Source organism: Balaenoptera ricei, chromosome 18 (genome assembly GCF_028023285.1).
Source record: "Balaenoptera ricei isolate mBalRic1 chromosome 18, mBalRic1.hap2, whole genome shotgun sequence".
Lineage (NCBI taxonomy): Eukaryota > Metazoa > Chordata > Mammalia > Artiodactyla > Balaenopteridae > Balaenoptera > Balaenoptera ricei.
This window is the reverse complement of record NC_082656.1, coordinates 8,811,062-8,823,195: the sequence shown is the minus strand read 5'-3', so window position 1 is coordinate 8,823,195 and position 12,134 is coordinate 8,811,062. Positions and strand designations below refer to the sequence as shown.

General features: G+C 39.7%; 1 protein-coding gene across 7 annotated transcripts in view; it reads right to left on the bottom strand.

Annotated features, from left to right (window-relative positions):
* FRY (FRY microtubule binding protein) overlaps nucleotides 1–12,134 on the bottom strand; it is a 330,932-nt gene that overhangs the window by 217,628 nt on the left and 101,170 nt on the right. Inside the window, exon 1 of one of the 7 annotated variants that reach the window (XM_059903262.1) lies at nucleotides 7,474–7,758. The exons of the other annotated variants lie outside the window; for them this stretch is intronic. Coding sequence (XP_059759245.1) covers nucleotides 7,474–7,534 — 61 coding nt within the window. The 5' untranslated portion in view covers nucleotides 7,535–7,758. Of the gene's footprint in view, nucleotides 1–7,473; nucleotides 7,759–12,134 lie in introns of those variants that run through there. 7 annotated transcript variants of the gene reach the window in all.

Here is a 12,134-nt window from a genome sequence, read left to right as displayed (position 1 = left end):
CTACACTCCAGGTAGACACAAGAGGAAACCTGACTTCATGCCTAGCTGTAAATTCAGGACTCGTGTCAACATTTTTTCAAAAACATTAGGTGCTGAGAGTCTGCCTTTCACAAATCCCTGTAGTAGACCTAGAAGGACAGAGGCATCAACTCTGTTCCCGGCCACCGATGCGCCAGACTTTGTGGAATAGATGGCATCTGACCCAAGGCTTCAAGGACAGGTAGGACCCTGACAGGCAGAGATGAGAAAGGCACGACCCACGGGAGGGCTCAGCATGGCAGGTGCCTGGAGGCATCTGCTGAGGGTCTCTTGTCCTCTCCTCCCTCACCCTCCCACCACGCATCCCCCTCACAGCACACACGCACTCTGTCTTCACCAAGGAACTGAGAAATTCTCAAGAACAGGACCACATCTTGTCTTTATCTCAAGCACTGAGCACAATGCCTGGCGTAATTAATTAAACCATTGTGCTTACTTAATGGAACTACACCCATCTGATTCCACAGTACCCAGTCTTCGTGTGAATGAAATCACTGAACAAGTATATATATGAACAACTTCAACTCCTAAGTCCTATAAAAATGTAGGTGTTTGTCTTTCTCCAAGTCTCCATCCAGTTGGTTTGCAGTGGGAGCAGTTCCACATGTAGATGTATTGTTGATGAGATCACGGAGGGAGGTGAGTTCCTCGACCTCCTACTCCACCATCTTGACCTCCTCCTGTGCATAATTTTTTTTTAATTAACTTATTTTATTTATTTATTTATTTTTGGCTGCGTTGGGTTTTCGTTGCTGCGCGCGGGCTTTCTCTAGTTGCGGCGAGCAGGGGCTACTCTTCGTTGCGGTGCGCAGGCTTCTCATTGCAGTGGCTTCTCTTATTGTGGAGCACAGGCTCCAGGCACACAGGCTTCAGTAGTTGTGGCACGCGGGCTCTAGAGCGCAGGCTCAGTAGTAGTGGTGCACGGGCTTAGTTGCTCCGCGGCATGTGGGATCTTCCCGGCCCAGGGCTCGAACCCGTGTCCCCTGCATTGGCAGGCAGATTCTTAGCCACTGTGCCACCAGGGAAGCCCCTGTGCATAATTTTTTAATGGGGAGACAATAAGGGGAATTTTCTATCCAAATGACAACTTCCTCTTTCTCCTTTGCCATTATATCATGTCAATAATATTCATTGCCTTACCCACTTTTTATATCACTTAAAAGTATTCAGGGGCTTCCCTGGTGGCGCAGTGGTTGAGAGTCTGCCTGCCAATGCAGGGGACACGGGTTCCAGCCCTGGTCTGGGAGGATCCCACATGCCGCGGAGCAACTGGGCCCATGGGCCACGGCTGCTGAGCCTGAGCGTCTGGAGCCTCTGCTCCGCAACAGGAGAGGCCGCGATGGTGAGAGGCCCACGCACCGTGATGAAGAGTGGCCCCCACTTGCCGCAACTGGAGAAAGCCCTCCACAGAAACGAAGACCCAACACAGCCAAAAATAAAAAAATAATAATAAATAAAAAATTTAAAAAAAAAAGTATTCAGTACTTTACAGTTTTTTCATCATCCTAATAAATACCTTTGGCTTGAAAAAAATGTAGGTTTTTAATTCTTATTATTAGAATTAAGATCTTGGATGACAAGTCAACGAGTTTGGATTCTATTTGGAGCTAGCAGGTTTCTGGGAGGAATGTTGATCTATATTGCTGTGTAGGATGGGCTGAAAAAGGGCTGTTTGAGGGACAACACAAATTAAAGATCACTGTACCAACTCTGAGAAAAACAATGAAGGTGGGAACCTGTATGGGGCCCATGAGAGCAGAAAGGAAGGTCCTACATCTTACAGAGATGATCTGAAATCCTGTCACATCACGATTTTCCATTAAGAAAATCATGCAAGGGCTTCCCTGGTGGTGCAGTGGTTGAGAATCTGCCTGCTAATGCAGGGGACACGGGTTCGAGCCCTGGTCTGGGAAGATCCCACATGCTGCGGAGCAATTAGGCCCGTGAGCCACAATTACTGAGCCTGCGCGTCTGGAGCCTGTGCTCCGCAACAAGAGAGGCCACGATAGTGAGAGGCCTGCGCACCGCAATGAAGAGTGGCCCCCGCTTGCCGCAACTAGAGGAAGCCCTCGCACAGAAACGAAGACCCAACACAGCCAAAATAAAATAAAATAAATAATAATTAAAGGTGCTAATAATTAAAAAAAAAAAAAAAGAAAATCATGCAAGATATGTTTCCCTGGTGAGATGTTATAATGATTAAGGCATTGGAGAAACTTTTTTAGAATAGTGACTCTAGAAGCTTTCTCAAAATTCCCCCCCTGTGGCAGGATACTAGTCAGGGTTCTTGTCCCCAAGCACTGAAAACTGTTGGCTAGGTATTCCTGGGAATAGCAGAGGGGTTCCCAGTCTCCTAGTGCTAGAACAGAGCAGCAGGGCAGAGAGGGAATTGTATCTTGCCCTATGTCCATGCTCATCAAGTTTTCAAAACAGCAGAGCTAATATCCATTTACAAGAAACAATGGGGATGTAGGAACAAGTTAAATGTCACCCTAAGGAAGCAAATGAAATAATCCAGAATTGGGTCCATTTTATAAGCAAAGTGCACTAATGTCTACCAATCAATGGAAGAGATAAAAATAGTATGATTAAAGGAGACTTAGGAGACAGAACAACCAAATATAACGTGCAAACCTTCTTTGAATCGTGACTTGAGCAAACCAACTGTTAGAAGACATTTAAAAAAATGACAAAGCAATTTGAATATGAACTGGATATTAGGTAATATCAAAGAATCATGGTTAACTTTGTTAGGAATGATAACAGCATTGTGGGCAGGTTAATAAATACCTATATTTTCTAGACTGTATATTGATTATATGGAGTTCAATGAAATGATGTCCATATTTGATTCAAAATACTTAAGAGAAAAAAGGTATACATGAAGTAAACATGATTAAATCTTGATAACTGTTAAATCTGAGTGATGGAGATGCGTTGTATATTGTACTATTCTTTCTCCTTTTGTGTTTGTTTGAAAATTTTTCATAATAAAACATTTTTAAAAGATAAGGCTCATTTGTAAAAAGTTTCCTTTATTGCCTTATAGCGGGCAATAATGAAGGAATGCTATCTTAGAACCTCAATTCAAAAAATAAATTATTATATAAGAAAACTGAACACCATCTATAATCTAGGTTTGATCACGTAAGTTAGAATGTTCACTAAGATTTCAAGTCCAGCTACATCCTTTCACATTAACTGTGTTGGACCGAATGGTGTGTATCTTGGAGCATTTACACTTACAACACACAGCAAGGGTGAATACAGGTGGGATGTCATTTCCCTAGGTGTCCTTTTTCATACTTGTGTTATGATATTTCAGAAATATTTTTGTCTGAAAATACTATGAATGCAATCAGTTAATCAATTTGCTACAAATGAGTCCTTAATATGGATAAGGTGCTCTGCAAAGTTCAGTGGAGAATACAAAGATAAATTTAAAGTGACAATTTGAAAGATTTTTAAAATTTAGTACATTCAGTCACAAGGTGCCACAAGACAGTGTCAGGTTGATGAGTCAATGGACGAGCACATGAATTTAGGAGAGCATTAATTTGTTCATTGACTCGGTCATCAACTATTTACTAAAAGCCCACTCTGCTCCAAGCAGTGTGCCAGCTGCAGGGGGGGAAGGCAGGTACGACTCCCGTCCTCATACAGCTGATGGTACGTGGGGTATGTGGGGGAGATAGGCATTACATAATAAATACACCCAGAAAGAGAATCACAAATTGAAGTGCTATGAGGGCTGCTGAAGAGAGAAACAGGGGAAAAGACGCAGAGACACAGAAAACAAACTTATGGTTACCAAAGGAGAAAGGCGGGCGGGGGAGGGATAAATTACAAACTTGGGATTAACAGATACACACTACTGTATGTAAAATAGATAAACAACAAGGACCTACTGTATAGCAAAGGGAACTGTATTCAATATCTTGTAATAACCTATAATGGAAAAGACTCTGAAAAAGAACATACATATATATAACGGAATCATTTTGCTGTATACCTGAAACACTGTAAATCAGCTATACTCCAATGAAAAAAAATCCTACGAGAGAGAGAGACAGACAGACAGGGTGGACATATCTGTGACTATGGGGTCAGGGCAGGACCGTCTGGGGTGGTGACATTGACACTGAGACCTAGAAATTACTGATGATAGATACAGTCAGAGAAGGCTTCAAGGCAGAAGAGAATGAGGGCAAAGTGGGGGAAAAGGACGCCTCACGGTGTCTCTTGCTCACTTCCTTCTGGTTTTATGAGAGGCTCTTCTGGCCAGACACTCCTTGGCACTTCCTTTTGCTGACAGCCTCCATCCCCTTTACCCAGCTTTGCCTTCCTGCAGAGTGCTGGCCACCTCTTGATATATAGTGATATATTTTGTATTTGTTTTCTATCTGTCTCCTCTACTACACTTAAGTACAACAAGGGCAAAGAATTTGTGTAATTCCTCTTGTATCCTCACTTTCCAGCTTAATAGCCAGTACTCAGTAAATATTTTTTGCATTAAGGAGGAAGGAAGCATTAAGATATATAAGGTCACGAACTGTCTCCAGCCTAGCATCTCTATATTCAACCCAAGACTCACATCAAGTCTACTGGGAGAGCTCTTTCTGCCACCTAACAGGACGCTGACAAATAAAGCACCAAGATGCCCAGGAGGAGAATATTATATCAAGGACGACAGCACGTCATTTCAGTAGAGAAGTTGACTAATGGTGTGTTGAGGATGGCTGGCTTATGAAATCTTTACGGCAGAGTTTGTCAAGCGCTGGTTGTGACCCATTACTCAATCATGAAACCAACCGAGTGGGTGCTGACCAGCATGACTGCAATGAAACAGAATAGAAAACTGTGGAAGGAAAAACAGCAGAGCGAGGACACCCTGCACAGTGAGGCAAAGCACTGCTTCGCGACACTTTTGTTTCCAGTCTCTGTCTGTGCCCACAGATATGTATGTGTGTGTGTGCTCTGGGCCATAACGCAAAATGTGTTTCTCACTGTGGGTCATGGCCAAGAAGGCTCTAGAGGCTGCAGGAACAGCAGTCATTTGTAGGCTGCTGTCTAGGCGTTAGACTCAGGTCCACCCAAAAGGACAGACCCAGCTTCTTGAACTATTTTATTAGAACCATGTTTAAGCCAGAATCAAGGGTAAGAGAACAGAAGTTTCTGCAGCTGCATTAGTGGGCGCATGACACAGGGACCCAACCTGAAGGGACAATGAAGACAGGGCAGGCTGGATGTGTGGGGACGGCCACCAGAAAGCAGGGCCAGGCACTGCCCTTTTTTGACATTAAAGGTCACGAACCAAAGTTTTAGCTGTTCCCCTTCAGGATACCCTTGGAGACTACATGATGCAGGGCGGGAGGTGAGGGGACTTGAAAAGGAGTCCGATCCTACATATGTCTTTGTTAATATAATATATATCCTATAACAATATACATACAGGGGGTGGGATGAATTGGGAGATTGGGATTGACATACATACACCAATATGTATAAAATAGATAACTAATGAGAACCTGCTATATAGCACAGGGAACTCTACATCACTTTGCTGTACAGTAGGAACTAACACAGCATTGTAAAACAACTATACCCCCAATTAATAAATTAATTAATTAAATTAAATAAAGCATGCTACTGTGCAAAAAAATATACATACACATCAGTATAATATACATTACAATATGCATTCTACTATAAAATATATACACATATATATGTATGCAATAATCTACATATACATATGTATAATATAGATGTTATGCATATACATTATTAATACATATGATAACACAAGATATGCTTGCAACATCTAGAGTGAGAGAAGGACTTCCAGTGCAGGGTATACAATAGAAACTCTATAATTTGTCCATGAATTAACTGAATAACTGAAATCCTTTATAGTCTGGTTAGTTTTTGATTTTGTCAAGATCAAAATACTTATTAAATTCCTGGTTCATATGTGCTTATTTATTTAGATGTCAACTCATTTAATAAAAAATATTTTAGGTTTTATTAAATTCTTAAGTAGTTATGGAACTGTACAATGACTGTAAAATTCACTTGATACATGCCTACCATAAGTTTATCATCTAAGGCAATGATAAATCTACCAATTCATAGAAAACATATTAGTTGTTACTGATCTCTTAGCAGTTAAGTTTATATATTGTGAGCAAGAAAGACAATGAGTTACAGAGAAGTTGAGATGGCTACCAGAGCATGGGAGTGGTCTGTCCAGGGGTAACACAGCAAGGGTCAGTAACATTTCCAAGAGACATCAAACAACAAAAGTATTAAGCATTTCACATAAGTCCTATTACAATGGAGCATTTTTTCCAAATGCATCCATACGTTTTGTCTTTTAACTTGTATGCTTGTTATACATGAAAAAAAATCTCCTGAGAGAATAAAAGTTTCCTAACATACACTCCACTTTTATAAACTATAAGGGGTAAATTAATGACTAATAGAGATTTTATTCCTAGAAACAGAATGGTATTATATGTAAATATCTATAGTCTCATTAGAGATAGTGTAGGATAATTGACAAGTAATTAAGTCTCCCAAATCATTAATAAACAAAATGTTTCTTCTCTATTAGAGCAGTATGTTGTGCCTTTACCACTTACAAATTAACTTTTCCTCCACCTTCATTAAATAGAAAGTTAAACGGTGGATATCCAAGATGCATGTAATTAACTCTGTGTCATGGAAGTTTCCTCTCATTAAATTTTTGGAACTCTTGTACAATATTGCTTACAAGGTTATGCTAGAGCTAATGTAACCAGGCTATTACTTGCACAAAGAAAAGGCAGCAGCATGCAATTTGGACCCAGTTAATGTTGGTTAACATATGGTATCCTGTTTTTTAGTTCATAAAAAAGAAAAAACATTTTTTAAATGTTGGAGAAGGCTAGGCCAAAAGCAAAGGAAAAACTGCTTTAGGCCCATTTCAATGTTTGAAAGAAAACAAATAAGGATATTTACAACAGTATTTAGAAGAGATCAAGCATAAACCCTACCTCTGCTGTAATATTAAATGTGATGGTATTGACTATTTTCCAAATACATGTTAGCAATTTTTACAGATTAGCAATTTTATAGAACAGATAGTCATATCGAATCTTTTAGTGAAACTTCAGTGCACAGAAAAATTCCATGACATCATGGCTTTGTTGTTCCATAGACTCATGTATAAAACTGACCAAATCTTACCTCAGAAACATTGCAATCCCAAACAGAAACCCTAAAGGGTATCATTCTTGTCTCTGAACAGTGACATTATAAGTAATTCCCTGCATGGAGATGCAGGTGCTCCTCCCACCCCCATCCATGGTAAGCTTTAGGAAAATCCTCCCTACACCCAGCGCTTCATAACCAGTTACCCACTCTGCACAATTCACAGCCTTTCATACCTACCAAGCCCTTTTATGAAGCTGATCACACAGGATTGTCTCCAACAAGCTGTCGTAATCTCCATGAGCCTGAAAAGGAGCCCGAACTCACAGTCTGGAACCGTTAACACAGACTACGTTCCAAAGCAGAAAAAGAGAATGACCAAGTCCATGGTCCTCCTGCTCTCTGCCACCGTAAGTGTCTCGGCCACAAGGTAGGGCTCTTTTATTTCTGGTTCAAGGTGTATTTTTAGTCAGGTGCTAAAGACCTACAGTAGAAGACAAACTAAAACAGGCCTTCCGTCCAGGGCACGCTGTTCATACCAATGGGACAATTTTTAGCTGCACAGTAAGACAGTGACCTACAACTAGCAAAGTGCCTGTATGTCTATATTTAACCGCAAGAACATACTATGCTGCCAGATTAGTCAAGCCGCTTACAGCACTCCAGGAACATGAGCCTGACCTCCACAGCGCACCACAAACAGTTCACGCATTCCGATTCCACGCACAACCCATGCAGCCGACCCACCGGGCCGCAGGAGTGTTCCTGGGACCAAAGAAATACAAGAGCAAAGATAACACAGGGTGGGTGATAAACCGTTGCTTTGGGAACCAGGATCTCTTGGCCACAAGTGTGAACAGCTTTAAACAGCTTAAGTTCTTACAGACAAAACCAACAGCAGAGAATCCCTATTTGAAGCCAAGAGTCAGTGAGAAACTATACACCCTTAAGGAAAACGAAACACTGAACATCTGTTAACATAACGAGTAAAGGAAAGTGATTGGGTTTAAATCTATAGTTATATTATTTTAAAAGGCACAGCCGAAATCGACTTGTTAAAAACTTAATTTATAACACCAAGAAGGAGCCAACATTGGTGAGCGCTGCATGTTCTATCTTCAAAAGAAAACAGGTTTAGGCCAATGAGGAGATTGGGAAGGAAAATGCAAAGTTACTTAAAAACAAAATAGAAGTGTAACTAACTGATCTTTCAGTGGGCATTATTTCCGGCAGAAGAATTTTATGAGGGTCAGTGAAAATCTATTTCTTCACTAACACAGCTGTGAAGAGCACAAAACCCAAGTCATTTTCTATTTTTGATTTGCTCAGGGTAATTGAAGGTTTGCTCTAGCAACATAGGTTGGAATTACAAAACAGCATGGTATGGGGAATTGACTGATGAACGGAAACATTTCACAGGAAGGAGAAAAATGTCCACATTACCAAAATGAACACTCCAAGTGTTTCAGGCAAGCTAAACACCAGCAAAGATGCCCCCATGGTACCACTGTGTCTTACACATCCAGGGTTTATAACGCCTTTTTTAAAGAGTTGACTGAGATGCCTATGTGGCATTTGGTTTATGTTTTGCTAAAAGGGGCCAAAACAATTACAAGTGTGCCTAGGGAGGTATCTGAGTTTTGAGTAATAAGAATTCTTCTTCAATTCTCCTCTTTCTGGATCTAAATTGGAATCAAGACTCAACTGAAAATTTGCACTTTGTCAGCTTCAAGTCTCTAGTGCTATTATTAGATCAAACTTTCAAATGATGTGACTGTCATTCAATTAAAAAAAGTTACTTAAAAGAGCCTCATACCAATAAGAAAAAAAGTATCTATCATTTTATTTTTTCACTCTTTTTACAGATACCAATTACCAAACAGTATTTAAGGGAAGTACAAGAGAGAAAGAGGTAGAAAAAAGAATTAACATTAGTGAGACATGGAACTGGATTCAGGTACTCTGCCAGGCACTTTTCATGTATTACTTCATTCAATCCTCACAGCAACCTTATAAGGTAGGCATTACCAACTCCATTTTACAGTTGATGAAAAGGATTAAAAATAAGATTGCTCAAGGTCATTCAAATACAGGGTTGTCAGACTCCAGAGTCACTACACTTATTTTTATTCTAGTACATTCCTTACTATGAATTGGAACTTCTAAACAATGGTAACCTTAGAGTATTTGTTTTTGTATACATTTAGGAGGAGCCCCCAAGTAATCTACTTTTTAATCCAGAAATTTCACATATCCCAAACCCAGCTGAATGCCAGAGAGTCTAGTCTCCTTTGATGCCCTCCATGGTTTGTTCGTGCTTCTGTGGTAACCTGGCCCTTACCAGTTTGGGGAACATCCTTAGGGCATAAACCACATTGTTCTCATCTTTGGATGCCTAGTAGAGTTGAATTAATGAGTAATAGAAGGTGTCTTTTAGAGTCAAAACAGATGACGCAAAGTCCATCCATTAAAGCTCAGAGTCTTTGTTATTAAGAATTCCCACCTCACCTCACCCATCTCCACTCAGAGCTTATTTCTCCTACGGTACACATCATTTTAACCATCTTGCCCTTGCCTCAATCTATGTTAGACTGAAAACATCAGATCATGGATGGGTGAAGGCTCCTACAGCACACTAACAGTTGAGTAAGTGACAGCTGTCAGCTCATGGCTGATATTGATAGAAAAATCAGAAAACAACGACAAAAAGCAGACATAAAACTTGGGAAGGATAGCAGCCTTAGGATATTTTAGTATAACAAGAGAGAGCCCTTAACATTTCAAGAGCGCTAAAGGTAGCCATATATGATGAATCTTTAATAATTAATACATGTGCTGATGATCTGAATTCATTTAGACATGGTTAAATTATGATAGCATACAATAGCACAGATACAGCACAGAGAATAATAAAGTACACTTTACAAAGAATTCTATTCAAAATTATTAAATTGAAATGTTTTGACACTTCAAGGGTTAAGCTTCATGACTTGGAGAAATTTACTCAGAGATCATTTGTCCCCCGATGATGTTACATAAATGTTAGGCATTTTAAACGATATTAATGTAATCTAAGTTTAATCAATAACATACACTGGACTGCTGGCATGCTTAACTGATAGTTCCATAATAACCCTCAAATATTAATTGAATGATGACTTTAAAAGTTGATGCTTTTTATTACTTTAAAAGTTAATCTAATCATCTCACACCGGTCAGAATGGCCATCATCAAAAAATCTACAAACAATAAATGCTGGAGAGGGTGTGGAGAAAAGGGAACCCTCTTGCACTGTTGGTAGGAATGTAAATTGATACAGCCACTATGGAAAACAGTATGGAGGTTCCTTAAAAAACTAAAAATAGAACTACCATACGACCCAGCAATCCCACTACTGGGCATATGCCCTGAGAAAACCATAATTCAAAAAAAGTCATGTACCAAAATGTTCACTGCAGCTCTATTTACAATAGCCAGGGCATGGAAGCAACCTAAGTGTGCATCAACAGATGAATGGATAAAGAAGATGTGGCACATATATACAATGGAATATTACTCAGCCATGAAAAGAAACGAAATGGAGTTATTTGTAGTGAGGTGGATGGACCTAGAGTCTGTCATACAGAGTGAAGTTAAGTCAGAAAGAGAAAAATACCGTATGCTAACACATATATATGGAATCTAAAAAAAAAAAAAAAAAATGGTCACAAAGAACCTAGGGGCAAGACGGGAATAAAGACACAGACCTACTAGAGAACGGACTTGAGGATACGGGGAGGGGGAAGGGTAAGCTGGGACAAAGAGAGAGTGGCATGGACATATATACACTACCAAATGTAAAATAGATAGCTAGTGGGAAGCAGCCGCATAGCACAGGGAGATCAGCTCAGTGCTTTGTGACCACCTAGAGGGGTGGCATAGGGAGGGTGGGAGGGAGGGAGACACAAGAGGGAAGAGATATAGGGACATATGTATATGTATAACTGATTCACTTTGTTATAAAGCAGAAACTAACACACCATTGTAAAGCAATTATACTCCAATAAAGATGTTAAAAAAAAGTTAATCTAATATTCATAAAAATTTCCTTTCTGTTTCTGTGTGGCATGGTGGCTTGACTACAAATATTTTTAAGGGCAAGTGAAAGTCCAAACTGGTTGCTTCTATCTTCACAAGCTTACAAGTTGCAAGGGCGTTCCTCAGTGTGTCTAGTTAACCTTATTGCTTTGGCAGACTGTTTCTAGGCTACTGACCGACTGATACTACTTCATGCTACTTTACTGGCATGAAGGTTAGATTATATAACCACTCTCATCAAATGTAGCCTATTAGACTGTATTCACCTTCCTTAATGTACAATCTAGTCTATTATATTATGGGAAGCAAAAAATATCCTTCAGACACCAACTCAAGAAATTTTTCCAGCTTGAAGAAAAAGTCAGCATTTAAAATGGTGACACTGAACACAACCTATATCAATCAAAACCCTAAAGTCATAGGAAACTCAAGCTGATAATTCTTTTTTTTCCCCATCATTGGTCTTAAAAACTCAACATTTCTCACTGAGGCTTTAGAACCAATTTGGGATATATTTAATGAAATATTTCAGTAATGAGATGTTACATTTTATTTGCATAATCATGTGCACACTAGTCTTTCTAGAAATTTAGTAAATGCAAGTGTTAAAATATTACCACAGAAATGTGGCCGTTAATGATAGATGCCAGTGTCAAGAGGATTATCTCTTTTCACTATTTTTCCATGAGATAACATAGCACAGAATATATTCATTCACTTGGATTAACAAATCTTTCAGAGACAAAGAACCTCTGAGGCTGTCATAGGGTAGGAACCAAATTAAGTACAACATAAGCAAACATCACGTGCAGCCTTGCCCCTTC